Here is a 27,439-nt window from a genome sequence, read left to right on the forward strand (position 1 = left end):
AAACAATAAAGAAGAATTGCCAACTGTGTGTTTTTGCTAGCAACTAAGCTAACAACCACATGTCATAGCCTAAATAAGAAAAAATCTTAACTATAGCTCTCCCTACATAATTTTTAATGGTAAAAGCCAATAAAAGAAACACAGAAGGCCTGACAGGTCCCCTCATCTCAATGTCATGTGTCTTACTCCTGTAGGTGACCTCTAACCACAATTCTTAAAATTTCAGTACCAACATTTTTTTAGGGAGTGAGATCTTATGACTATGACAACCAACCAATGTGACAACCAACCCCGTTCTCCCCGAAATGGAGTCCCTGTAGTTTAATATAGCCTGCTGCAGTCTACAAGGGGAAGGCCAGCTTGAACAACACTAATTCCACTTACATTATCTCCCTCCCTCTACAATAATAACAATCCAAGCTATTGTAACCTCTGTTTGAAGCACTGAGTACAAAAATATTGAATGGTAATGTAAATCATCTGGAAAATCCACTTCATAATTAGAAGAAAAATCACCTCCTCCATTATTGTTCATCCATGCTGCTAATGCAATGATGTTGAAGGAGGGAAAAAATGCAATTAAGTAAACACAGAAACGCATTGCTCTTCTCCTCGAGTTGCACAAAGAGAATAGCGGAGCGCCGATACACACGGGTTGTCTGATGAAAAAGGGATAACAAAAAGCATAATGAAGAGTGTGATGCCATGTCGTCCTGAAGAAGCAATCAGAGGTTAAAGCGGGAAATTATGGATGGGTATATCCGCTACAAACTGAAGACTACATTTCTTTACTACGCTCTGATGAAGGTTTAAATTATTTAACATGCCACAAAGATTCCTTTCACTGTATTAAAGCTGAAAGAAAATGGGATTCAGTCAGTCAAAAGAACATAATTAACATTCACGATCAATGACTACACATTTTACAAGCAAGACAAGGTGAACATTTGTATTTAAAGTTAAATGTTTCACAACACTATGAAATGAGATTGAATTAGTGAAGCCTTTGCATGCATGTAAATCAACAGCTGAGCTCTGGGTGGGAAAAAAAATCAGCGGCGCACTGTGCCATCACTGTCTTGCAACACTTGCTGACTGTGCAGCCATGGACAGACTGTGTGCTGCAATCATTTCACAGTCACAAATATCGCTCACACAGTTACGCTCAGGGTCTTCCAGAACACATGTTAGTCCCACTATGCTAAGTTTGCGTAAAGGGCACAGTACAGATCATCTCTTTGTGCCATACTTTGAAACTGTATAGAATTTCTACCTCTTTCTTTCTGTTTAATTCTACGGTGGCAGCAGCACCTCAGTTGATGAGGAGCCTGTTCAAGTCCCTGGTGGACCAAGTTTGGAGTGTGGGCTGGTAGCTGGAGGGGTGACAGTTCTCCTCCTTTGTTTGTTTTCAAGTTGTACTTTACTGATTTCAACAACAAAATCAGTCCTGATTCTTTCCATTTCTTGTCATGTGTGAACACAAAGCACAAGATTGAAAAAAATATATTATAGAGGTGCTGCTAAAGCCTACCATAGACTAGAAGACACTAAAAATACTTAGAAATACTGAAGTCTGACTCTCTCTCACATCTAAAGACGATGTAGGTTTTTAGTCACACACTATAAGATTTTGCAAAGACTGGAGATCTTCCAAGGTCACTATTTGCAAGATAACAACCTTTTGAGATTTTTTCCCACCCTGCTCCTGGTGGAAAATATTACACCAAACTCCCTTTAAGAAATATGGCATATTAACAATTCCTCATATGTCTCAAAATATAAGATTAAAAGCACCATATGTTGACAGCATTCTTGTCAATACAGCACCAATATAATCCATAGAGATAAAATGTATTTCCACAGAGATAAACTGTATTTGTGTACAAACTCATTGGTTAGCTGTTTTAACTTATTTTAGTTGGACGAGACAGTGGACATGAGAGCAGACTGTTTCAAAAATTAAGATTTCTCATTAAAATTTATTTTTGCTTTTTGGTGGTCGTGCCAAATAAAACATGGACTCTTGCTCACTTTACAACTCCGCCAGTTTCTCCTCCTTTCCCACAGTACAAGAGGGACTTGTTCACATTCTTGTGACTCCCTGGAGTCCCCTCCATGTTTACTGTCTACCTGGTTTACTGCTTCCTGTCTGGTGCTGGGAAGAGCACAGCTATTGGTTGTTGACAATGGTCATGTCATTGAACTCAAGAATTTTCATGAGCTAAGACTTTTACATATATTTGATTATTTTGGAATGTCAAGATGAGATACAGACTGACTTAAGACAGCTCAGACTGAGATTTACGACCATTATTCGGACAATGGAAGTTTGTCCATGACAGTGAATTGCTTTAAAAGCTGTTTGGTGTAAGATCTGCATAAGATGAAAAGATGAAAACAATCAGTAAATTCATCTTAATCTAAGAGATTTCTTCCAAACTAAACTTACTTAAACAACTAAAACGGGAAATTTGCTTAGGTATAATATTTTTGATTTCACAAGGACAACATGAAAACAATCTGAAGAGTATTCCCCATACAATTCAAGGGAGATATGGGCTCGTTGCATGTGCTCTGGAAGAACCCACAGATGAGCAGAAGACAGATAAAAATCAGTGCAGTTCAGTGCAAAACAGCTTAACAGCCTAAGATTCAAACAGATTCATGATGAAGGCACATGATGAAAATATTCATCTGAGACAATGATGCAGTATTACCACAGGTCTGTACCACTTGGCAGTTTTTCATTTGGGTCATATTTTCTACAGCAGTGAGACTGGCTTGAAGGAGAATGCCCGTGTCACTGTGAGTGGTAGTCTATTTACGACTCAAGTTTACATTTCCTCTTCTACCATTCTGCAAAGTATTCTGTGCAGCATCAGATTTTTCAAATAACTTCTTGTTGCTGTGAAGGTAGAAAAACAAGCCCTGAAATCTGCGACGAGGCCGTCTGTGTACAGACACCTCTGGACACTCGGCATAAAATAAAATGAAACAAAATGAAACACCGGGGCCATCCTTTAAGGGTAGCTTTTATCAGAGATGTATGCTACACAGACGCAGCTTCCCATTCTATTTAAAATTACTTCACCTCGCAGTGTTATTGTGAACAACACAAACTGAGAGGATAAGGAATACTGCATTATTCTCTCTTGTGTTTGAAACAGGTGAGAAAAAAACAAACTTGCAAAGCACCATAATGACAGAAACAAAGGATGCATTTTCCATTCTCACGTTTTGTTCTTTCTTTTCTGATATTTTGTCACCATGTCTTGCAAACTGCCAGAAGTGTGGGAAACAGCAAAGGGGGGACAAGGGAAAAAAGAGAAGGTGAGATACACAAACAACAGTGCAAAAAGAGGACAAACTGAGATAACAGCAAATAAATAGTTTTACACTTACACGCGCACATAAAATAACTATCCACTGTAAAGCAGTGACTTGATAAATCAATTCATGCTGTTGCCGGCCTCCTTCTTAAACAGAGCTGGTGTGTGTAGCCTCTTCCTTTTTAGAGGTTTGTATTACTGCAGTCGGTGTTTACCTCAGTGGGCTCCGAACTAGCATAACCCCGACTAGGGGTAACCAAACAGGGAAAACCGGGGCTGAGACAAAAGATCAGAGGCAGGGAGCCGAATAAAACCATGTGAGAAGTATTTGGAGAACAGACAAAGTGTAGTGTGACTCACGGAGTACAAAAGGGGTTAGACAGAAAGTGATGTAGGAAGATGTGGGAGATAGAGAATGAAAAGATACAAGTTGTGATTGACAGGCTACTGAAAAAACTAGCAGTTCTCATTTTATACTTTTCTTGGAGCAAGATAACTTGCGCCAGTACGCAGGCCTCTAGCAATAGCACAGTATCCCCTGTTGTACCAAGCACACATTACAGATCCACTGAAGTAAAGGCCATTGTATCATTCCTTCAGAGGAGGCTAAAGCAGTGCTGTACCTGTTGATTAAGTCATCATTGTCATCACTCTCCATCTCGTCCTCTATGGCAGCCTGCAGGTCGCCTATCCTCTTGAAGGCCAGCTTAAGGTCCACTTGTAAGCTCTGATTTGCCGCCTCTAAGCTCTCGATGTCCATTTCCTGGTGAATGGATCACAGCACAGATGAAGCACGGTTACCTCCTCTAGTGTGAACTCCAGTGAATCGTATCAAGCCTCCAAGCCCTGGAAAGCCCTTACCAACTCGTGCTTCTTCCGGCTCGCCTCGGACTCCTTCTTAGACAGCTCTCCCATTTCTTCTTTCATGTCCCTTATCTGCCTCTGCATTCGCTTATTCTGCTCCTTCTCCCTGTTTTCTGCTGCAATGCGTTGGTTTCTCTCCTCTGTCAACTTTTCCAGGTTCTCCTTCAGACGACCCACCAGGCTCTGTGGAGGATTCAAGGTGAACTGAGTGAGCTTATTCTTACAAAGGTTGCATGTGGATGAGTGAACATCACTGATCTCTTTTGATTTGTATTAACCCTTAAATGTTTGCCTGAGCCTATGGGGCTGGGCAAAATGATATGAAATATCTCTTTTAGATATTTTAAATGTTGTCTTTTCCTGGTTTTAAAGTCTACATTACAGTTAAGTGATAAACAGACTGTTCTGTTCTAGCTGTTCAATTATTCAACCTAACTGTGAGAAAAAATGGTGGTTGTACCTTTCTGAAAACCAGGGTTTTCCTAGCTGAAAAAGTAGCAATGTCTCGTTAAAAAAAACAACCACTTTTCGTGCCTAAAAAGGTTGCCACAAAACATCCATGTAAGGTGCCCAATAAACCCACTGGAAACACGGCAAAGAAAAACCAGTTTTACTGTTTGTTGGTCTCAAACAGTAGTCTGCAGTCATAGGTGACATGCCGTCCACCATCCCCTCCACCCCCAGATGGCAAAGTCAGTTCATACACTGCATCACTTAAGAAACGTTGATATCATATGAATGCAATGTGCATATATAACGTATTTGTAGTTTGCAGAAACGTACAATGCCAACATTTTCTTCTGGCGACTGGGCTGTATTTTCACTTTATCCACTTAGTCATAATGTCCAAATTACTAATGATTATTTATCAAAAGTGTCATAGTCTTAATATTTTGTGAAAGCACCAATAGTCAACCCTGCACTATTGCTGTAACATTTACATTGAGGTATCTGGGCAAAAATATTGTGATATTTGACTTTCTCCATATTGCCCTGCCCTACCAGCCCATCATAGTCGGTCTCTTTGAAGCATGTAAAAATGCAAAGGTTTTTTTATTTTTCTCAATTATGAATCAAAATATATTTATTCCCTGCTGGATGCTTTTCTTCAAAGATATGGAGCGACGCAAGAGGCGCCATACCCTCATCTCTACTTCTTGATAAGCAGAAAAATAAAATGTCAAATTTGCGTTTATAGCTTCACAAAGCATTACATTTACGAGACACAGAGGATCATCTCACCTCCAAGCGTTTGATCTGCGTCCTCTCGTACTCCAGCTTGGTCTCCAGCTCACGGATCTTGGCCTCCTGACGACACACAAGAGACTTTTCCACCATAGACTGTTCCTGGAATTCTAGCTGGCTCTGAAGTGAATGAAGCTGGAGGAGAGACACACATACATAGATGTAAACACACAATTACTCCCTAAGGAGCAGTTCCGACTGCAAACCTCCTCCGTGACCTCTGCTGTTCCACTTCCTCTTAAGCAAGGACTATGGAATAGTTTGCGCTGATGTTATGCGTATGTATTAAAACTAAATTAATGTTCGCTTTTTCACCCTTTTTGTGTAAACTGAATCCATCTTGGTACATGTAAATATTGTGCATCCAGCCTGAATAATGAGCTCAAGATAAGCCCCCAATCTACCACAAATGGTCAAAAGAAGAGCTTGTGGTTCAGGCTGAGTAACACTGAGTCACAGTAATTTCACAGGCTTTTGGAAAGAGCACAGCTTCATGCAAAGCACGTTTGTTCCATCTGAATCGTTTTCTCATGACTGATAAAAGGAAGAAAGATACGTCACGACAAAACCCGGCCCAAGAGGCAGCATGGCACCTAATGGAGGACTTTGCATCTGAGACAAGGAGGATTTGGAGCTCTCCTTTGATATTACTAAAGAAGCTAGATTTCCCTCCTACTGGGGATGAGATAACCACTTCAAGGTCAGCCGCTTTAGATGGCTATCACTGCCTTCTCTGGCAGGTTTTAACAATGCCTTACAGCCTGCTGGGTGTCTCTAGTGTAGCCAAAAATATTCTGATGGGTGGGCCTTGCATAAAACTGAGTGGACCAAAGCTCTGGCATGTGTATAGCTTAATCTAATAGAAACAGAGTCTGCTGTTAGGGGGTGGCAAGAGCTCAATTCTGTCCTTTAGAGAAATTATATTTGAAAAACATTCTGTCCAAGGCAGATGGTTTTATTTGTTTAGACTGCATATCAACACTTAAAGGAAGACAGAAAGTCCAGTTGCTGTGAGCCTGAGCATGTGTAATGTACATGCAAACTGTGCACTAGATAAACACGCTGCATTCGGCTATTATAGCCCAGAGGAAATTCATCAACGAAGAAAACTGGCATGCATTAATACAAAGCAACTTGACATGTTAGAGGTTATCCTCTGAACAAATAGTGCTCCACCAGAAAAAAAAACACTATTATTATAAAAGCACTATTATCAACACAGACCTGAATGCATTAACCTTTTTACCACACCAATCCACATTTATTCCGAGCCTCAATCATTTTGCTGACAACTCAGTGTAGCACTGCACACAGCAACTAAAACAGTCAGCTCAGAGATAGGCTAAATCAGCTTTATGACAGTCATATAATTCAAATACAGAGCTGTTATTGAGTGGGCTGTAAGTTATGCAATGCAAACATGCCCACAATAGCAATGCTGACATGTTGATGTATAGCAGGGATAATGTTTCCCAGGTTCACCTTCTTAATTTAGCATGGTAGTACACGAACATTGCAAATTAGCACCACACTGTAAAAACAATGAATCAAAACTAGATAGAATTCCAGCTGAGGCAGATAGGAATTTTGCAGATACACTTTTTGTTAATAAATCAATTAAAATTTGATCTGATGATGGAGTCAGATGAAAAGTTAAGGGCTCTTATTACAAAAGCTGCAAGATATGCGAAAGAGAAAAACACATTGCGATCATATTGCCAGATATTGCACTTGTGATTTGTTTCAAGATTTTAGAGACAATGGTATTTTTTTACTTTAATCTCCACTTAAACAATAAAATTAAATGATGATTTTTTTGCCCAAGCATATTCCCTTACATGTGGAGTATGGTTTGTAGGCTGGTGCATCTCTGCAGCACCAGTGCTTTATTAATTTTAATTTAATATTATATTGAGACACATTACCTTTATCAAAACATTCCATCTCCTGCAATTTGGATATTGAACTTAATAATAACTTAATAACTTGAACTTAATAATAATATTTCAATTAATTGTGCAGCACTACTTGTTACAGTTCATCCTGAGGAGAACATAAGTGTGCATGTCAACCATAAGTTGTTGAAGATATTTCACTCTGAACCACAAATGTCAACCTTGATTTAGGGGCCATGCATGGACTGGTAAGCCTGCAAAGGGTGTCTCATGTGCTTTTATCAGTTCTTTGTATGCAGTAACACTCAACCAAGACAACAATCAGTCCTCACATTGTTTGTGACCGTTAAAGGTCCAGAGTGCAGGATTTAGTGGCAGAACTGAAGCTTCTATGTGCCAAATTTGTAGTAGAACTATGGTGGTCAATGCAAAAACATGTATGGCCATAATAGAGCCAGTGTTGGATTTGTCTGTTCTGGGTTACTGTTGAAACAACATGGTGGACTACATGTAGATATCAACAGCTCATTCTAAGGTAACTAAAACAGAACAATTCTTAGTTTCAGGTGATTATAAACTAATGAAAACATAGTAATGAATATTATATACCATTTCTGCCAATAGATGCCCCTAAATCCTACACATTAGACCTTTAATACATATTACAAGCACATAGCTACAGCCATTACTCATGTCAGAGCTTAAGTGCCTCAGAGCACAGTGCAGAAAGCATTGTAGATGGACCTGTTACAAAAACACAGCACAAACTCTATAAGGGCAAAGGGTGCATTTATAACTGTATGAGTGTGTATTAAATGTTCATCTAGGTAGATCATTGCACTTGACGCACTAAAGGCACACATGAATGTTTCAAGGCCACCCATCTCTCTACATATGGATTTGTGTGAGTGTGTAAGGCAACTAGCAAATACAAAAGTAACATAGAGCAGAGCAGGAGTTTGACATTTCAAATATAATTTTGCTGTTAGCATCTGTTGTTAGGGCCTTTTTTTCATATTTGAGAGTAAAATGGCACCTTCGTGGGGTTTTGTATTGGTCAGAATAATCATGATAAATGTATTTGTTTCCAACTGCCATCTTTTCATTTCTGAGAATCTTCTGATATTTAAAAAATGAAATGATGCATTGGCATTTGGATGACAAACAAGACCACAAATGAGATAAATCACTGAGAACAGAAGCTGCTGCATCGAGTTGAGAGATAATCGTTGAAAGGACGAGAATAAGTGCTTTCATTTTATGTAATTGGTTAAACCATAGAAACAAGCTGCTGAGTTTGTGTACATGACCCTGCCTTTAAACGCGAGTGCTGAGAGGCAAAAGAACAATTCCTCTTCTTGACTCACAACCTTCACTGATTCCTACTATTTAAATGCAAATAGCATTGCAATTTTGAGAAGAAAGCTGCCACAAAAACGGAGCATTTTTTGGTCGTAATAATCAGAGAAACTCAGCAAAAAGCTGAGGTCTAATCAGAGAGAAGTGTTGAGGCAGCGGGCAGACTCCTGGCAGGCAGCTATATGGTGCTTTTGAATACATCCTTGTACCTTTTCTTGGATCTCCTGCTTCTCCTTTGTGGCTTCTTCCAGCTGGGCCTGTAGGTCACTGATCTGGCTCAAGTCTCTGGCAGACTAGTACGCGCACACACACACACACACACACACACACATTCATAGACACACACACAAAGACAACAGTCAGAGGATTAGGCTGTCTATATGTGTGTGAGAGAGAGGAAGTATATATCAATCTATGCTGGAAAAAAAACATCCCCTTAAATGTAAATGGTTAATGAACATAATACATCTGTGCCAAATCATTTGTCATGTGATCTGCTGCAGAACAGATTGCATCCCCCTGACTGCAGAGCACACACTGTGTTTAGAGGGGAACATGTCCTCCACACCTCAAAGCCACTCTACGTAAACAAGCAGAGAAGAACAGAATGTTAATGCTGACGTTAAAAATGGTATCCTACAAGTTCTCAAACTAAATACAATTAAACAAGCACAAATTATCGAAGGAAATCTATTTTTGCCTCATCTTGGTCTGAGCATTGACATAAGAGTTATCCATACAACCTAATTTTCAAGGCTTTCGAACTGCTCACCAAGGCATGTTGGGTTACCTGGGCAACTGCAGCTTTGTGTTTCTTCATCAGCTCATTCATGTCCTCCTGATCCTCCTCCATACGAGACTGCAGGTCATTCTTCTCTCTCTGTAGACGGCTGACCTGTTCCTCCAACTGAAGGACAAAATTATAAGGAAACACACACATTTTTAGTGTAGAATGACAGGATTTATTCATGAGCTATTGAATATGATAAATGGTCATTAGTTGGCCAGGCCGGGGCCGTCCTGGAATCTCATCTGATGGCAATGAAACACAATCTGGACGGGAGTTCTGGCTGGAGGATGAGACCAATTGGAGATAATCAATTGGCTCATTTAGGCAGGGAAAAGTGCAGCCAGTGCAGCATACTGGTGATGTCCTATTTAGAGTTCATCCTCTGTGTTCAGGGGGGGAGAGACTCGGGCCCTCGATATGCATTCTCTAATCTGAGACATTTACTAGACGTTCCCTTGCCATAAATGCAGCAATTAACAAGCAAAGCACAGGCACACGGCGTTGTGTGTGTCGTCTCCAGAGACACAAACATCCTCAGTCTATGAGTCTGACATGCAAGTGGCACTCTCATGAGACAGCCATTAATGAGCAGATGGAGAGAAAAAAAACATTCGACAAAGCTTATTTATCCATTAGAGCAAAATGTTGAAATCAGATATATGCCAAAGGGCATTTAACTTTAATATCCCACCATGGCTTGGTGATGCATGCATATTAATGTTAGAGCCCTGCTGCATTTCTATGAGTGAGAATTTGATAGGCAAAGCCCCCCATTAATTAAACATTGTTTGTTGTTTTGGGTTTCATTTGCTCGCATAGAGAAGGGTATGAAATACATTTACATTTATATGTATATTTTTTTTTTTATCAAGGAAACCTTTTCTGCATTGTGAGATGAAAAGGGGTGTTTCATTATCTATAAACATGTGATATTGCTATTGATTATAAAGACACATTCATTTATCGTGTTAGAAACGTGCAGAACATTCACGCAATATGTGGCACCCCTAGGACACATCACAGACAAAACTCACCGACAGCTTAGTTTTGACCACGTCCTCCATTTGGATATGCAAGTCCTCTATTTCAATCTCCATGCTCTTTCGAGCCTTAACTGCTGCTGCGGAAGTGAACTCTGACTCCTCCAGCTGTGAGAAACAGGAGAAAGGATAAGTGGAGAGGAGGTGAGGGACAAACACTAGTAGGGCAAGATCAAGGATCTATCCTGGATAGGCAGAGGAATGAGGATTTATCAGCGCAGTTCTATTCAGACAGCAGACCAAGTTCTAAAAGTGTGTGTGGGGGGGTTGTATCAGTATGAGACACAGTGGAGTGTTGATAGGATGGCATACTTGATTTTTGAGCTGGGCGATCTCCCTCTTACTGGGGGCGTTACTCTTCAGGTGGTCCAGCATAATCTGTGCATCAGCCAGAAGGACTTTGGTTCTCTTCAGGTCTTTCTTCAGCCTCTTCTCCGTCTCCACATCCCTCTGGCTCACCTGAATCACAAAATGCACCTCTCTAGCCAGTATTGTTACACATACTCTATTTTACTATCCTCCTTCAAAACCCATAGCACCTCTCCAGACTCAAATTCAGTTTCTCTGCGATCAAAAGAAATGACGCGCACTAAATCGCGCACACTTATCTGCACTGACAGAGACCGGAGGCAGAGTGATGGAAATACCTGGTCCTGGGCATTGAGCAGTTTGGACTCCAGCTCTCTTCTCTCACGCAACACTTTCTGCTTGTCTTCATACTCCTCCTCCAGCTGCACCTCCATCTGTTTCAGCTGCAGGACACATGAACAGAGTGTCAGGATGCACAAACAGATGATCAGTGATAAACAAAGTCAGACATAACACACCATCGACCATCCTGTTAGACATGGCTGCTCTCGCACGTCAAAGACAAATGGGTCCCCCTCTGAGCGGATCAGCCAGCCTGTAGATCCATCAAAAGGCTTTCAAAGGAGATAACATTTTATTTTTCATGTTTAATATACATACAAACGCAACCAGTCCTCGTATTCTAAACTGTACTTATTTTGTTATTAATATGCATGTGCTGTGTTGGGTAGATGTAAGGATTTCCAGCGAACGTTGTGCTTGTTGTTCCTAATACATGATTGTGTGTAATGGGCAGCCTCTGCACTATACCAGAAAATTATTATTTATTTCTTCTTCTGATGAATACAGCATGTTTGTGTACCACATGGAACACGTTCTGATTACCAATATGAATTTGAAATAAGCAATTCAAGAGCTTGATAAGTTTGGCTGTGCGTGAATCTGTAAGTATAATGAATTTCAACACGTTTGAGTAAGGGCTGTCAAACCATTCATTTTTTAATCACAATGAATCACTGAATTTCAATAGTAAATTGTGATTAATGACATTTTTAAATCACATTCATTCATTCAATCACAATCATTATTTTGCATTTAAAAACAGTTTTGAAGTCCATATTTACAAGGTGAAGCATTTCTCACCAGAGTGTATTGAAAAGAAATTTACTTTATGATCCTGACTTTTAGATTAATTTTTATTAATTCAGTGCTGCACTGCTGTAACAGTTTGGTCTTGAAAAACGACTTAGAGGTAGGAGACAACTTGAAAGTATAAGTATAAGGAAAACATAGTGTTTTTGTTTGATTTTTTTTAAAGGATTACACTATTCTAGATTGAGAAAGTGCAGTTACTCTGATATCATTTTGATTCCTAAGTAACCCCCAATGATCCCCGCTTAATGCAACAGTATTTGCACTTTTCAGGAGCTCCAGTTTAGTTGCTTTCTCTGATTCATACAGATCCTGTATGTATGAAACTATTGTTCCCCCTGACAGTAAGATAACATAACATGCCAAAATTATATACTTGTATGGTGGTGTGTCTGTGTTGCTTTGCAGTTACACCTCCAAAACACTGGCTGGCAGTGGGGTTTCTGTGAAGTGCTGTAAAGTTTGAGTGATTCAAAACACACCTAAAACACACATTAAACATGGCTTAGCAGACACATTTTCAAACACAAGTACACAGACAAAGCACCTGTCTTTTGCTGGACACATTTTCCCCACTAATACAACAAGCCAACTTATTAGCACAAGCCTATGGCATTTTACATTGTGTAGATTAGCCAAGCAGCTTGCAGGCTTTTTTCTCATATTATTACTGTAGCAACTCCCACATTGCTCATCATGGCTTGTGCTGGACTGAGGAGTTTGAAGAACTGTTTGCTGTTGTGTTTGCTGTGTTGTTTCCAAATGCGAATGTCACTTTTTGTTAGTGTTTATAATGTGTCTGTTTAAAACACAGTGGTGGTGGTGGTGGCATGGCGGTGCAGTGGTGAGCATTGTCGCCTCACAGCAAGAGGGCCCCCCTACAGCTTATAGCCATAACTTCTGTCTCACATTATGTATAAGATTCTGCTTACTTTTGACTTGTCAATTGAGCCGTGTAGGTGTTTTGAAAGTTAAATTGGCCATTTAAAAGCTCAAGGAAGTTGCTACTTTTTCATCACTGCAGAAGGAGGAAGCTGCTGCAGCAACTTGACTATAAGCAACATTACTATGAGGGGACAAAAAAGCAGTATGCAATTAATGCGATTAAAAATCAATTGCTTTGACCTTAATCGTGTCGTAATTAACAAGTTCACGCGGACAGCCCTAATCTGAATAAGTGTGTGTTTTTCAGTGCTGCTGTGATGAGAGGTCTGTATTATGAAGCAAGATTTGGCGAGTTAACTTCAGGATTAACCCTGGTTTTTCACTTCTAGGAAGCTGGTTCCCTTTTAACAGGGATAAATCAAAGTGTTAACACATGTTGAAAAGCTAAAGTGCTCTGTAGCAGGTTAACATTAGTAGATCCATCAACACCCCAAGCAATGACTGATGAGATCATTGGAAGAAAATATCCCAACATGGACAAAAGTCAGATAAAAGCGAGTTTATATTTTAATAGGTCAGTGGAATCGTTTATTTTTCCAAGATTTCTTTTTTTAGCTCTGGTTTTAAAATGGTTTGGCGTTTACAACACCAAACACATCATGATAATTTCGTCTACAGTGTAACTGTGCAAAGTGTATTTTATCCCTGGAGTGATAGCTGACAGTGAGGCTGATTTTACACTCTGATTACATCACTGCAGCTCAGGGTAACATGAGACACCTCTGTGATGATAACTGGCAATAAAAACCAAAGACTGTCTTTTTGTAAGAAAAATAATCCACACTGTTAATTGGCACCTGCAAATATCAATGCAACATTTCAGTCAGAATATAGATCTCATCACCTACTTTTTCATTCTTTACTTAATCACAGTTGTTACCTCATCATCTAACTAAACAGCAAAAAATACTCACTTTATATTAAAGTCAAAGTAATACCTACATGTATTTTAAGCCTTGGCCTACTTTTAATATTTGGAAGTTATTTCTAGTGTTTCTAGAATTATTCATTCATCTCATATAACATGAGGTACTTCATTCATGATTCTGATTATATCACTTGTAATTAACAACCCTGTTTCCCTTTCAAATGATCGTGCTCATGGCTGGATAGGAAAACCCAGAGTTGACTGAGCCAGTTTATAACCAGCTTCTTCATCCAGACATCCAATGCTAGGGTTGGGAGGCCAGATAACAGAAAGATATTCTAGGAATGGTGAATTTGCTTTGTAGCACAGTCCTCTGGTCTTATTAATTGTTGGTTCAAGATTGAGAGGCTATGTATACAAAAACAAAGCGCTAATGAGCAGCACCTACCTTCTTACTGCAGGAATGCCTGATCTCGTCTACCTCTTCATCCTTACTCTCAATTTCTTTAGAGTGGGTCTGCCTCTGCCTCTCCATCTCCATCTCAAGCCGCAGCTTAGCCTGAGTACATGGTGAGGATGCATGCATTTTAACAGCACATCAAATAAATGCCAAAAAAAACACAAAATGAAAAAGAACAAGAATCTTGGTTTTGATCCAGAACACAATTTCTACCATCTGTAAGCTTCTCATAAAACTGATGGGACCTTTGGGCTTTTAGGGCAAATGCAAGTTTTTTGTTGAGTTATAGGATTTAGTGAATTACAGTTTAGACTGTGAAACACACACATAGTGTTAAAAGCAGCTCTTAGCAGTAAAAAACTGAAATATTTCACCATACTGGTATGGAATACCACATCTGCACTGCCCTGTACCTGCTCCAGCATCTGGATGGTTCCAGCCTGTTCATCCAGCTCCTCCTCCTGGTCTTTAACTTTGGCCTCAAGGTCACGAAGCTGTTTCTTGACCTTGACCAGCGAGGCTTCATCCTTGGACTCCTGGGAGGACAGATCCTGTAGCTCTGCCTCCAGCTGCTGCACCTTCATATTCGCTGCGCACAATTCAATGTCCTTGTCCTGCAGGCGGAAGAGACACAGTATAGCGCACATCTGTACCAGCCCAGTTATGTCAAATAGAGAGCAGAGAGACCAGACGTGTAGTCCCTGAGAGAGGACATCAGAGTACATTTGAAGTATGCACTGTAGTGTAAAGTAGCTTACCTGCAGCTGCTGGCGGAGGTTAAACATCTCACCAGTCATTATGTCTTTCTCGCGAGCCAGCTTCTCCCTCTGGCTCCTCTCTCTTTGTACCTCAGCCTGAGCCTGGTTCTGCTCCAGGTCAAATCTGGAACACACACACATGGATACACAGCTCAGCAAATTATTGATTTTACAAGAGACTAGGGTTCCATCGGGCTAAACAGCTCAGCATCAGATAGATACTTTTTAAAAAAAAAATGTAATACCCATGGAGAAATTGGTTTTCACTGTAATCACAAAAACATTGCATCACAACATCATAAAGGTCACCAACAGACACACAAAAGTCATCAGTGCGTACACATAATATACATATACATATTCATAACTCAATGTTGCTTTCAGAGAGTGATATCCGACAGGGAATTGAGGCCATTTTATCGTTCTCATCAAAGCCAGACTCCAGAAAAACAGTAATTTAACACTGCTTAACACAGGAGCTGCTGGTCTACTGCTGTCTTCATCACTTATTGTGAGACTGTGAGTTAGTTTGGTTTTGCCAAAGTCACACAACAACCCAAAGCAGATTGAGGCAGCAGTGGACCAGCAGCTCCCTTCGTCATCAAGCTAAAATGAATGTTCTTGTCGGTGGAGTCTGGTAGTTTTGACAAGAGCATGGGTAGTGTTAACAGTCTGTCTGATGGTAAGGTAAAGCAGTGAATATATTCTCGATATAGCGTACACTTAAATTGTTATACATTTTTTTAGGTGGCTAAAATACATTTTGCTGTTGCACCCGCCAACAGCAGGACATTGCTTAGCTTCCATGGCGGTACTTATGCCTGCTTCTCCAACCTGGGGACATGCTGACTGCCATCTACTGTATATAACACACTGATCATGGATAAGTACCTCATACAACCAACTTCAAAAGATCCGAACTATCCCTTTAATGGCCTGTGGAGCAAATGAATACTTGGATCTATTTTTAGTGAATAGAGGGAGATGGGGGAAATATCATAGCCCAGATAGCAACAGCAACATAGTACACCGTGTATCTGTAATTACACAAAGTGCCAATATGTGCCAATTTGTGGAAAGCTGAAGGCTACAAGAGCTGAAACTGCTATGTCAAGTCATTTGTCATCAAAAACTGTCATGGTTTCGTGAAGTAGTTGTGTATGAACATTTAAAAATATTGAGCCTACCGACTTAATGTCTGACCCTAACTACTGTTACTTAGCAGATTTTGACCATATGAGGATATCCTGGACACAGAGCCCAACATCACTTCAGCGCTACCTCTTATTTTAGCCTTGACTGTCATCCCCTTCCATTAGCCATCTTTTTATAACGGGGTTGTAATAATGTGCAAAATGTTTTCTTCAATTGTCTGGGGCAGAACCACTTATGGTTAGTGAACTTAACAGCTAAGTGTTTCATGCTGTCAGCTCGTTGTAATTCCCTGTTTTTCTCTCTCAAGCGCAGCTGAAAATAATTTCACCCACAGAGCATCTTCAATTAGCCACAGGGGAGAGATCACATTCTGCCACAGCGATAGCTTCTCAAGTGCTTAAAGTCTGAGTCATTTTCTCAGCTAATGCAATTCCACAGATTACAGAACATCTCAGTCACTATTCAAATTAAAGAAAACGTTAGTGTTCTGCCGGGTGGGTCATAGTGTCTGCGCCTGGCCTTTCAAGGAGAAAAGAGCAATGTGTTCCCTGTAATTCTGTGTTTACGAAAGACAGATGGAAAAACAGACAGACACATAGCCAGACAAAGGAACTGGAACTGACTTCCTCTGTTTCTTCTCCAGATCATGGTTGCGGCTCTGCAGGCCCTCCAGGTGAAGCTTGGTGTCCTGCAGCTCTGCCGTCAGTTTCTGGCACTTCTTCTTCAGCTGCTGCACAGAGCGCTGCACATCCTCATTATCTGTTTGCAGATCAGCCAGCTGCAGCACACACACACACACACACACACACACACACACACACACACACACACAACCACATGCAAACAAACACAAGTTTTTATTATTCATTCATGACAAGTCAATGCATATCATTATTATTATTTTTAAATAACTAACTGGCCACAATTATGTGGTACCATCAAAATAGACTTGATTTGTTTAACAAATTTATGATCATAAAAAGTTTCTTACCCTTCTCTCAACGTGTCTTTTGCTCTGCTGCTCTGTCTCCAGCTTCTCATCAAACTCCTGCTGGAGTTTCTTTTTGGTGAAGTCCATTTCACGAATGGCTCGGTTGTATTTTATCCGCCACTCGCCTCCTGGAGGAAAGACATACAATTCGGAAAATGTCTGTGTGACATTTGGGTGTCTCCTGCCTTTAATGCAGGTCTAGCAGGGTACACAGACGAAAAGGCTCAAAAGCTCAGAAATGATGGATGCTGTGGATTATGGAGTGCACTGTACTGGCTGTGATGGTTATCACATTCAAGTACCGAAATAATATAATCTCTCAGGAAATAAAACGTCTTTCATCAAATCCCAACCTTATAAGGTCAAAAAATTGGACAGGAAACTACAAAGCAGCCTTTGCGTTTCAGCTCTAATCTTGGATAAACCTGAGGTAAGAATTCTGAGCACACCACAATAGTAGTTAGAGAAGGACATGTCTAAGTGGCACTTTCCACAGTTCTTAGCCGACCCTAATTCTGGAGCTGTCAGAGGCTATCAGAACTATAACAGCAGCTGGGCAGATATTCAGGTTCAGGTTCATTTCCAAGCCTTATCATTTTAGAGGCTGTCCATTTCTCCTTCACATACCAACACCGGCTCCTCCATCAGTGCTGCTCATTAGCATATATATAGCATAATGACAACTTGCAGGGCCACCGGCTCTGATCCCAACGATTATTTTCTCATTCATCTAAGAATTCTGATATGCTCTGTAATGGCTTGTCTGCTGAGGTGGGTTGAAGGGGGGTGGGAACGCGGCGGGAAAGAAAAAAGTCTCACGGACAATATGTTCTCAGCGGGAGCTCTCTTTCCCAGCAGGTGGGGACCAATCGGCAGCAGGCATTAGTTGTACGCCTGGGAGCGAACATCTTAATCCCCTAGCGGTAAATCCCAAACTTGGAAAATATACTTAATAGCATTATGTGACCAAGTCTCGCTGCCATGTCTCCCGCTGAAACAGTCAAACAACGCCACTAATTCCTGCAGCTACAATTAGTGTAAAGGAGATTTTTCAAACTGTGCACATAATGCCGGTATGTACGGTTCAGTAAATTATGCCTCTGACCTGAGCTGACATGCCCATTAGGCGGGTCTTGGCGAGCTGCTGCAAATGTCACAGGGGCCAATTAATTAGGGAAATGAAAACAAATGTTTAAAAACACTGATGACCAAGACTGTGATTGCAAAAAGAGAGACAAGTCCTCCTGTAATTTTGGGAGTAGATTTAAATACAAGGATGGATGACTGTCTCTGGCAAGGGTGTAGGTTTTGTTTCAACATCGAGGGGGGGGGAGTATATTAAATAGGAGCTTTAGGGGTCGTGTGCCAGAAAATTTTGAGCACTTAGTTTACTGCATTCTGGTGAATACTTATGCACCAATTTGTGCTTTTTGGCATCAGTTTATGGTGTAAATGCATTTAATGTTTTTAGTGGTGGGGGACATGTGCCCTGCATCGCCCCAAAATCTACACCTATGGTCTCTCGTGTCTGCACCGAGCTACCAGGAACAGTGCCAAGCTTTGAAGCCAATTTCACATAGTGGCCAAATGTGAAATTACAACTTCCGGGTGCGTCACATGATGCCATTGGGCCCAAAAATACTTTTTTCCATAGACTTACATTGTGAAAGAGACAAGTAGATACATTTTTTATCATCATAATCCTCATAAAATGACTTGTTTCACTATCAGGATTTGATCTATTTGGTCTGATAACATTTCTAAAATCTAGAAGAGTCGTATGATTAAGTCATTTTATCCCCTTTCAAGTTAGCAGAGTACAAAAATGGAAGTTAGCTGCTCGGCCGCTGTAAGTTTCTAGCGCACTTGTTCTGTAGCCCCCCACACTGCAGAAGATCCAGGTAACAAGCTTTTTTGAGCTCATGTGCCATTAAAGGGAAATTTTGGTTTATTTCAACCTGTCTCCTATTGTCCTAAATTTGGTTCAAGTGACTAGTGGCATACAGATAATAGCTAGCATGTTAGCCTAGATACAGCCGGAGCGCATAGTATTGTCAGACCTATTAAAACGTAAGTGAACGGGCATACTTCAAGTGCAAAGTTAGTCCACTAAACAAGCTTTTTCTCCACAAAGACCGCCTCATATCGTTAGGATAAATGTCAGAGAACATATAGAAAACGACATGTAAACGTGTTGTCTTACCTTACCGGTGTGCTGCCATGTTTGTTTATTCCTCTAGCTCTGCTTTCCAAAGCGCGGCCGAAATATATCTCGTCAGCTCTAGATAAAGCCCAGCTGGATACTACTCCAGGTGGAGGTGTCTCGTCCTCGGTCACATCCAGACCTTGAAAATAAGGCTGCAACCGGTCCCATTCCTTGCAACAGAGGCATTCCTCTTCTGTGGGCCCTGGGGCACAGCATCCACAGGTACACCACCAATCTCCAGAGCTACGCAGCCTTGCAGCAGCCATTCCTCCCCTCGTCCTCTGACGTTACCTGTTGCGCCTCTCTCTCTCCTCCTCCTCCTCCGTTCAGGCGACCGTCCAGTTCTGCCTTCCCGCTGTTGCTGCTTGTTCAGGCACGCTATGAGATCGCTGCTTGTTCTCACGATATTTCAGCTGCGCTTTGGAAGCAGAGCTAAATTGTAAACAAACATGGCAGCACACTGGTAAGGTAAGACAACACGCTTACATGTCGTTTTCTATATGTTCTCTGACATTTATCCTAACGATATGAGGCAGTCTTTGTGGAGAAAAAGCTTGTTTAGTGGACTTGAGTGAACTTTGCACTTGAAGGTTGCCCGTTCACTTACGTTTTAACAGGTCTGACGCTACGGCTGTATCTAGGCTAACGGCTAACATGCTAACTATTATCTGTATGTCACTGGTCACTTGAACCAAATTTAGGACGATAGGAGACGGGTTGAAATAAGCCGAAATTTCCCTTTAAGCAACTTTCATAGGAATGAAAAGGGCCCCTGCCTCCAACCTTGTATCCAGTTCTCTTTCTACATCCAAGGTCTGCACCTGCAAATGACAACTACCAGTTCCTAGCTCAACTAACCAGCATCATCGTCATCGTCCAACTCTCCATTGAGCTCTGATGTTTTCATGAGCCGAGCCTCCATCACCTCCATCTCCTGTGACTCTAATTGTTTCTTCACCGCATCAAACTTAGCCTGGAATGTATAGATTAAGACAGGAATCAAAATAAGAGCTTGTCAGTCACATTGAAATTTGAATTTTTTAAATAATACGCTGTGTGTTTTTATCAGTGTATATATGTGCCTGTAGATCCTTCATGTCCTTCTCCAGGCGGAGTCTCTCTGAAGTCTCAGTCTCCAGCAACTGGGACGCTGACTCACTCGTGCTTCTCTCATCAGCCAGCTCTGCCAACAAGTCTGAGATCTGGACACAAACACACACAGAGACAGGGTGTCACACAGAACCACAAAATATTTGTCACTGTTCTTGTACAAGTTAGTGATCAGATCTTTAACTGAAATGAAAGAGTTTAACTCAAACACAGTCCTCCCAGCATGCATTGCCACAGGCAAAGGGACCCACCCTGCTCTCCAATCGATCCGTGTTCAGCCTCAGTTCATTCCGCTCTTTCTCCACCCTCTCAAGCTTCGATTTCTGCTGCTGGATCTCCTCCTGGAGCACAGAATACAGCTATATAGCTTATTTGTAATGTTACAGGTACAACGGTTAAATATTAAGTATTACAAGAAACATCAATAATTAATAACAGGAAGTTCCGTGCTGCTGTGGCAGGTAGTGCTTCTTTAAAGCAGATTAGGGTCTAACTGAGAGGAATCTATCAGGTTGGGTGTATCACACAGAAAGGCTTCCTCACGTCTTTGCTTCGCATCTGCTCCTCAGTGAGCTGGACTTCAATGAGGGGCTGGACTGTGGTGAAGAGCTTCCACCATGGCCAGTCTTTCACGCCACGGTTCTTCTTGATGTTCTTCTGGATGCAACGGATTGCCAGATCCTGAATCTGAAACACACAAACGGACATGCAGTCACCAAACAGGAGCATCTACGGAAATGGGGATGTTTGTTATAGTGTACACACACAGATACGCAGACTGAGTCATTGGTAATGCAATATTTATCTAATTGCTTGCAACTGTATCTGTAAATTGATCTTCTAATACAAATAAGTGCTTCATAACCAAGACAACAAACATAATAATAGCTTTACTGCAGCAATTTGTCCAGTACCATGGTGTTAAATGCATTATATAGAAACAGATGGTTTATTAAGTGTTGGAATGCGCACACATCACAGGGTGGCAGTGTCCAGAGGTCCATGAAACAATGTCAGACAAATAGGAACATCTTAATTACTCACTGGGATAAATGCTTTACAGAATTGATCCACTGTTCACATATCATGAACAATATTTGAAAAGAAAAAAAAACTCATCTCTCTCATTCTTCTCTTATACTGCCTGTGTATGGGCTCGCAGCTAACCCAGGACTTCCCAGCCTCCTCCGGAGAGTTTCTGCAGACTGTGTTCCAAGGCTGGAAGCTAATTTTTGATTAATTAAATCAAACATGTTGGCAGCTAATTCCAAGTATTACACGATTTCCATGCTGCTTATGCATGAGGCTCTCCAGCAGCAGCAGATTATGGGCAAACCCAATTAGAGCGACGCAATTCTCAGCATCAGGTACATTTTGCCCTGAAGGTACTCTCTATGACCAATTAGGATTTGTCACACAGTGAAAGCCTTAACATGGAGTAAAATGCAGCAAATCTCTGACGGAAGATTTAAACAGGTCTCACTTGTCATATTTAGTCAAAAATGAATAGAAAACAAACAAACGATTATTCTGCATGAACACCATGGATAAACATTTTGGTATTCATGTCACATTAAGAGGGTGTGACAGCTGTAAGACAGTGTGATGTGAATTAGTTTTGTGAGCCAAGATTAAGACAAAAGCGTGTTTTCATTCTCTTTCTCGATGTTCTACATTTCCATCAGAGTTAAAAATGTGTCCTAGTGTGTGCATGCACAGCATATGTATGGATATGAGACATGTGAGGGCTGCAATGTGTTACTGCAACACCACATGATGTCACTTTGATCCTACCTCTGAAGAGAATACTTACATGGTCATGCTCTGGGGATTTCTACAGCATGAGATAATGCCTTGCTCAAGGACAGCGACTGATCACAGGTATGGCTTAATCAAGCAGCAACCTCTGGGGCTGAAAGATGAAGCCAACGCAGAAGTGCAGTGGCTCTAAGAGTGAGTTGATCCCCATAGACCACCATGTTAAAATGCCCAACTTCACAGCAGAAATGAACATGTTCACAGCCTGGTTAAAAAATATTTGGGTCTCTATAGCATATTTCCCTGTTCATGACAACTGTATGGGGGTGAGATTTTATAACTCACCCATTTAAATGGTATTAAGGCTTAAAGTTATGCATAATTAAGGGCACAGCCAATTTGAGCGGCAGGTTAGTACTGTCCATTGGTAAGTCGATGCAACGGCAACAGCATTGGTTAGGTAGGAGTCAAGGCATAGCTGTATTCATTTTTCCATAACCACAGGGGGGCTGGAGCCAACTGACATCAGCCGAAAGGCAGGGTACACACTGGACAGGCCGCTTAGCTATTACAGGGGTGACACATAGAGACAGACATCCATTCACACTCACATTCACACCTAAAGCTAATTTAGAGTCACCAGTTAACCTAACCTGCATGTCACTGGACTGTGGGAGGAAGCTGGAGTAGCCGGAGAAAACCCACGCTGATGCTCGCCCACCCTGGGATCGAACCAGGGAACCCTCTTTCTGAGAGGTGACAATTCTCACCACTGTACCACTGTGCCGCCAAATCTCAGTTAATGGGAGTCTACTGCAACTTTTTGGTCTCCTGAAAAAATCCTTTGGTTGCACTAAAAGACGCTGTGAGGAGTTGGATGTTCACTTTTCCTGACAAGTACATTTTCTTTTAATGGTTTTAAGCCTGTTTTTCACAAGCAAAAATTAGCATTAACATTGTCACAGTTAGGGTTATCTCCACCCTATTGTCCAAATATGGTCACTTCTGGCTCCAAAAATCCAAGATGTTGATGGCAAAAATGCCAAACTCGATGATTCAAAACAGGAGTCCACTAACCAAAGGGTGACATCACAGTAGCTACATCATTATTTTATATAGTCTATGGGCCTAATCAAGGAGCTGTTGAATGCCTGGACAATATCATAATGATACTATCAAATGATATTTCAACCCTGCAATATGCATTTCTATGAGCCATAATCCTAGCTGTTACCATGGCCTTAAATAAATCAGTGCACATTATACAAAGAAATGTACCTGATACCAATACAGAGCCTATCCATGTCTGTACAGTGGGAGGTATTCATGTTTCTTCCATATGTGACTGCATAGTATCATGATATCCTGTATCCCTGTCTGATAAAGATAAATCATAAAATACAGTGAGCACTGTTGCAATAAGAGGAAAAGGTTCAAATGAATAAATATAATGTTACTAGGCTAAAGCTAGCTTACGTTTGCTGCTTTACAGTGCTTTACTGATTTCAATGCAAATAACAACAACATAAAAAAAAATGTGTAGGGTACCTGAAGGACAAACCTCCCAATGCGGTAAGTGCCTGCTGAGGCAAAATAACAGACTTTTAAAATGTCAGGTTGTCCCCTTGAGGAGACAGTTGAAAGAGGCAAAAAAACAAGAAAAATTATGGCTTTGTCATTTAATGTCACATGGGCCTGGCACAGCTTCACAAGGTTAACATGCCAGGGAATATCAATCAAAGGGAACTTGTGACTTTCTGTCACATCCATATACATCACCCAGCATGTGTCAGAGTCTGAGAGGCTTCACCAGAACTCATATTCACTGTTTCAGAGGCAAACTATCATCTACTGTACCTGCTAAGACTGGATACTTTAAACGGTGCAAGAGGCAATGGAGGCCTATCAATATTCACAATGGGATAACAGGGTAACAGCAAAGGCGCAAGTGGATGTTATTATACAATGATTACTCTAAGATTGAACAGCAACACAGTCTGTAAATCATGGAGAGAAGCAGAGATTAAAATCACTCCACAGCCCTGCTTCTGTCCCATTACCATGATGTCGACTAATTGAATCAGGAATAATATGAACAGAATGAGTTTCAGCAGGAAAAAATGCCTTTCAGGTAATCACTACAATACGAGACACATGTAACAGTTCAATAATTATAAATCTAGCGTACTGCCATTGCTTTAGCCGTAGGTGAGGGGAGGAGAGGAAAGCAAGGGGAAGCAAATCAGACTGGCTCTGCTTCTCACTTCTGATTCTCAACAGCGCACATTTTCACATGTCAGTCTGACACTTTACTGCACATACTGACCTCATAATGTTAAAAGCTTAGATTTATTCTTTCTAAAGGCTACATATGACTTGTCAAATCATTCCATTATTGGAAAAGACCGGAGTTTGATAATGTATGATTGCACTATTTCAATGCAGTGAATACCTGCACCAAGAAGCTTCCATGGATAAAATCAGAATGGGCCATGTCCTGTATGTTGTACTGTGACATGAGGCATAGCTCAGCTTGAATGGCTTTTTTATCCAATTATCTATCAGTCATCCATCATCCTCAGCTATTGTGCAAAGTTATTTCAGCTACACTGTGGGAATGACTACAAGGCCTGAAAACTGTTTTTTTTTTTTTTTTTGTTTTAGCAAATTTGTATTGTTGGTTATGAATGCTGGATTATTCCAAAGGAAGTAATGTGTCACTCTAATTCTCCTACTTTTGGTGGTAACTAGACATGGTACTAAATATATTCTCCAATTAGAGTCATAGATAATATTTGACAGTTGTCTTGTCCCACACTTTTCCACAGCAGTACGTAAGTAATATAAAATGAATATGAATAAGATGTTCAAAAGTAACGCAAGTAAGTAACTACTTTTATATACAGTAATTGGTAAAGTAATTTAATTACTTACTAGTAACTGTAACTGATTACTAATTTTCAGTATCTTGCATGACACTATCTAGAGTGAACAAGATGTACCACCTGGTACGTTTAAGGCTCAGTGGTTAAATGTTATATCTCATTTGTTTAAGCAATATAAAAACCTAAGTGTCATATCGAAACATCATTGTTTTACAGGGAGTGATGTGCCAGGCAATTTTTGGGCCCAGTGCACTCACAAGGTTTGTTACCTTTGGACAGAACCAGGTATAGTTGTTTCCCCTTGTTTACAGTCTTTGTTCTCACCTACAATAACCAGCTGCTGGTGCTGGCTTCATATTTATCATACAGACATGGCAGTCGCACTAATCTTCATTTGACTCTCTGCAAAATGTTATGTAAATTGTAAAATGTTGAACTATTTGTTGAAAGTATAACAACTGGTCCTTGTTATATTTGTGCTTGTGTGTGTGTGTGTGTGTGTGTGTGTGTGTGTGTGTGTGCCCTGTTGCATGTACTTTTTAATCGCCATGCTGTGGGTGAATGAAGTTTTTTAATTGAGTTGAATTTTGAGTAAACACTGGGTATGACCATAAAAGTAATGTGCATAATCATGTGCACGGTTTGAATAAGCCTTTACACTGGATCATCCTTTAGCCCTGACATGACAGAATCTTCGGTCTCATTCATACACGTTCATAATTGTATATTATATGTATCTTACCTTGCCAACCTATACCAAGTTTAAGAGCAATAAACTCACAGACAAAATGAAAATGAATTATTATCTTTCTATCATAGATACATTTGCAGGAGATAGGGGGCACATGGGGGCAGAGGGAAAAAAATGTCTCTTAGCTAATGACTTCTGTAATTGCGTAGTTGCCTGGCAATCTTGAATGGTTCCTCGCTGTTGATTTACTCCAAGTTCTAGCAGATTATGAAGCACTGGGCCTTTAGCCTGCTTCACTGTGTGAATAATGACCTTTGAACATAATAAAGAAAATACACTGGCCTGCCTTGGTTCCCCATTTTTAACTAACATCCATTACTCAGACACTCATGGTAAAAATATCAGAGGAAAGCTAGAAGTCCAGTAATATAAAAGGTCATATTGATTTACCTTATTGCAAAGATGACAATTTAATAGTTTTACTGGCATCATACACAAGATATCTACTCACTAACAGCATGTCATGCTGGATGGAGAGCAGCAATGTTGATTCTGTTTCTGCTGGTTCATCACTAGCCAGCTGAAGCGGCACATTCACTTAAATAGTAATCACAGAGAGGGAGAAGGACTGCGGGGCTCCATATATCACAAGAGGACACGTATGAGGTCCGGAGAGATGGACCCATCACATGCTGGGAGAAAAATGGAAGATGGGTGGAGCAGATGGGTGTGTGAGTCAGCAGTATGCTTGATAAGGCTGCATTTAAGGGAAGTAGTTTGATAAAATGCAACAGAAATGGACGTGTCACCATCAAATATCCCCGTGGGAGAGCTGACTGGATGGATTACAGAGCGGGAGGGAGGGTGTAAGGGCAATTGATTTAGAGAAGACATTTATAATTAGTTGAAGATTTACAGCAGAGCGGGTTAGATCTACCCGAAGAGCAGAGCAAACAGGCACTAAAATTAGCTCTGAACATGGAACTCTCAACTCCTGGTGGACTCCAAGGCAACAAGGCCTCTGGAGCTCACATTCTTCACCTACTTTATTAAAAAAGAGCTTAGCAGCAAAATGGACCTCGATACTAAACTTTGTTCGCTTGCAGAATTATTTTTGCAATTTTAACTCGTGTCTTGCAATGTATTAAAATAAATCCATTTGATTTTCTCTCATTCAGCTAATGATATGAATTAAATGTGAGATAGATAATTCAGTTTGGATGAATAAATCCTTGGTATTACTGACTTAGACTTGGTGGCACCCCTAGAAATTTTTCATAGAATCTCTGAATTTTCAGTAAGTTGATTATGCTGTTGAAGGATAACTTAGTTGAAAACTGTGTCAATGTGGAGAGGTAATATTTCTAAAAATCTGATGTTCAAGAGACTCCTTTGAAAATTCTTATTGCAGTTGTTCTCTCACCAAAATGTATCCCAAATTCGGAGCACTATTTAGCCCCCTTACCAACAAGCTATGCCAAAGTGATTGGTACCAATGGATGCCTTAGTTTGTCTAGTTTCACAATATACCTACATGCTAGCTTAAAAATGAGTGACCTACAGCCTCTTCAAAACAGTAATGTCTGCCTCCAATTATTTTCACGATGAGGACCAGTGGGGAGGTCCCAC

General features: G+C 40.7%; 1 protein-coding gene across 2 annotated transcripts in view; it reads right to left on the minus strand.

The window, feature by feature from the left end:
* Positions 1-27,439, minus strand: part of LOC125898191 (unconventional myosin-XVIIIa-like) — a 66,404-nt gene that overhangs the window by 10,508 nt on the left and 28,457 nt on the right. For both annotated transcript variants that reach the window (XM_049591911.1, XM_049591910.1), the window contains exons 26-43: positions 21,020-21,163; positions 20,728-20,817; positions 20,449-20,568; positions 20,225-20,339; positions 17,161-17,288; positions 16,793-16,947; positions 15,015-15,138; positions 14,670-14,870; positions 14,245-14,355; positions 11,170-11,274; positions 10,835-10,981; positions 10,517-10,630; positions 9,483-9,599; positions 8,902-8,985; positions 5,436-5,573; positions 4,191-4,376; positions 3,953-4,092; positions 3,235-3,279 (exon numbers count right to left, since the gene is read on the minus strand). In XM_049591911.1, the coding sequence (XP_049447868.1) occupies positions 3,235-3,279; positions 3,953-4,092; positions 4,191-4,376; positions 5,436-5,573; positions 8,902-8,985; positions 9,483-9,599; positions 10,517-10,630; positions 10,835-10,981; positions 11,170-11,274; positions 14,245-14,355; positions 14,670-14,870; positions 15,015-15,138; positions 16,793-16,947; positions 17,161-17,288; positions 20,225-20,339; positions 20,449-20,568; positions 20,728-20,817; positions 21,020-21,163 (2,264 nt within the window). The remainder of the gene's footprint in view (positions 1-3,234; positions 3,280-3,952; positions 4,093-4,190; positions 4,377-5,435; positions 5,574-8,901; positions 8,986-9,482; positions 9,600-10,516; positions 10,631-10,834; positions 10,982-11,169; positions 11,275-14,244; positions 14,356-14,669; positions 14,871-15,014; positions 15,139-16,792; positions 16,948-17,160; positions 17,289-20,224; positions 20,340-20,448; positions 20,569-20,727; positions 20,818-21,019; positions 21,164-27,439) is intronic.

The sequence above is a fragment of the Epinephelus fuscoguttatus genome, linkage group LG12 (genome assembly GCF_011397635.1).
Source record: "Epinephelus fuscoguttatus linkage group LG12, E.fuscoguttatus.final_Chr_v1".
NCBI classification, from domain to species: domain Eukaryota; kingdom Metazoa; phylum Chordata; class Actinopteri; order Perciformes; family Serranidae; genus Epinephelus; species Epinephelus fuscoguttatus.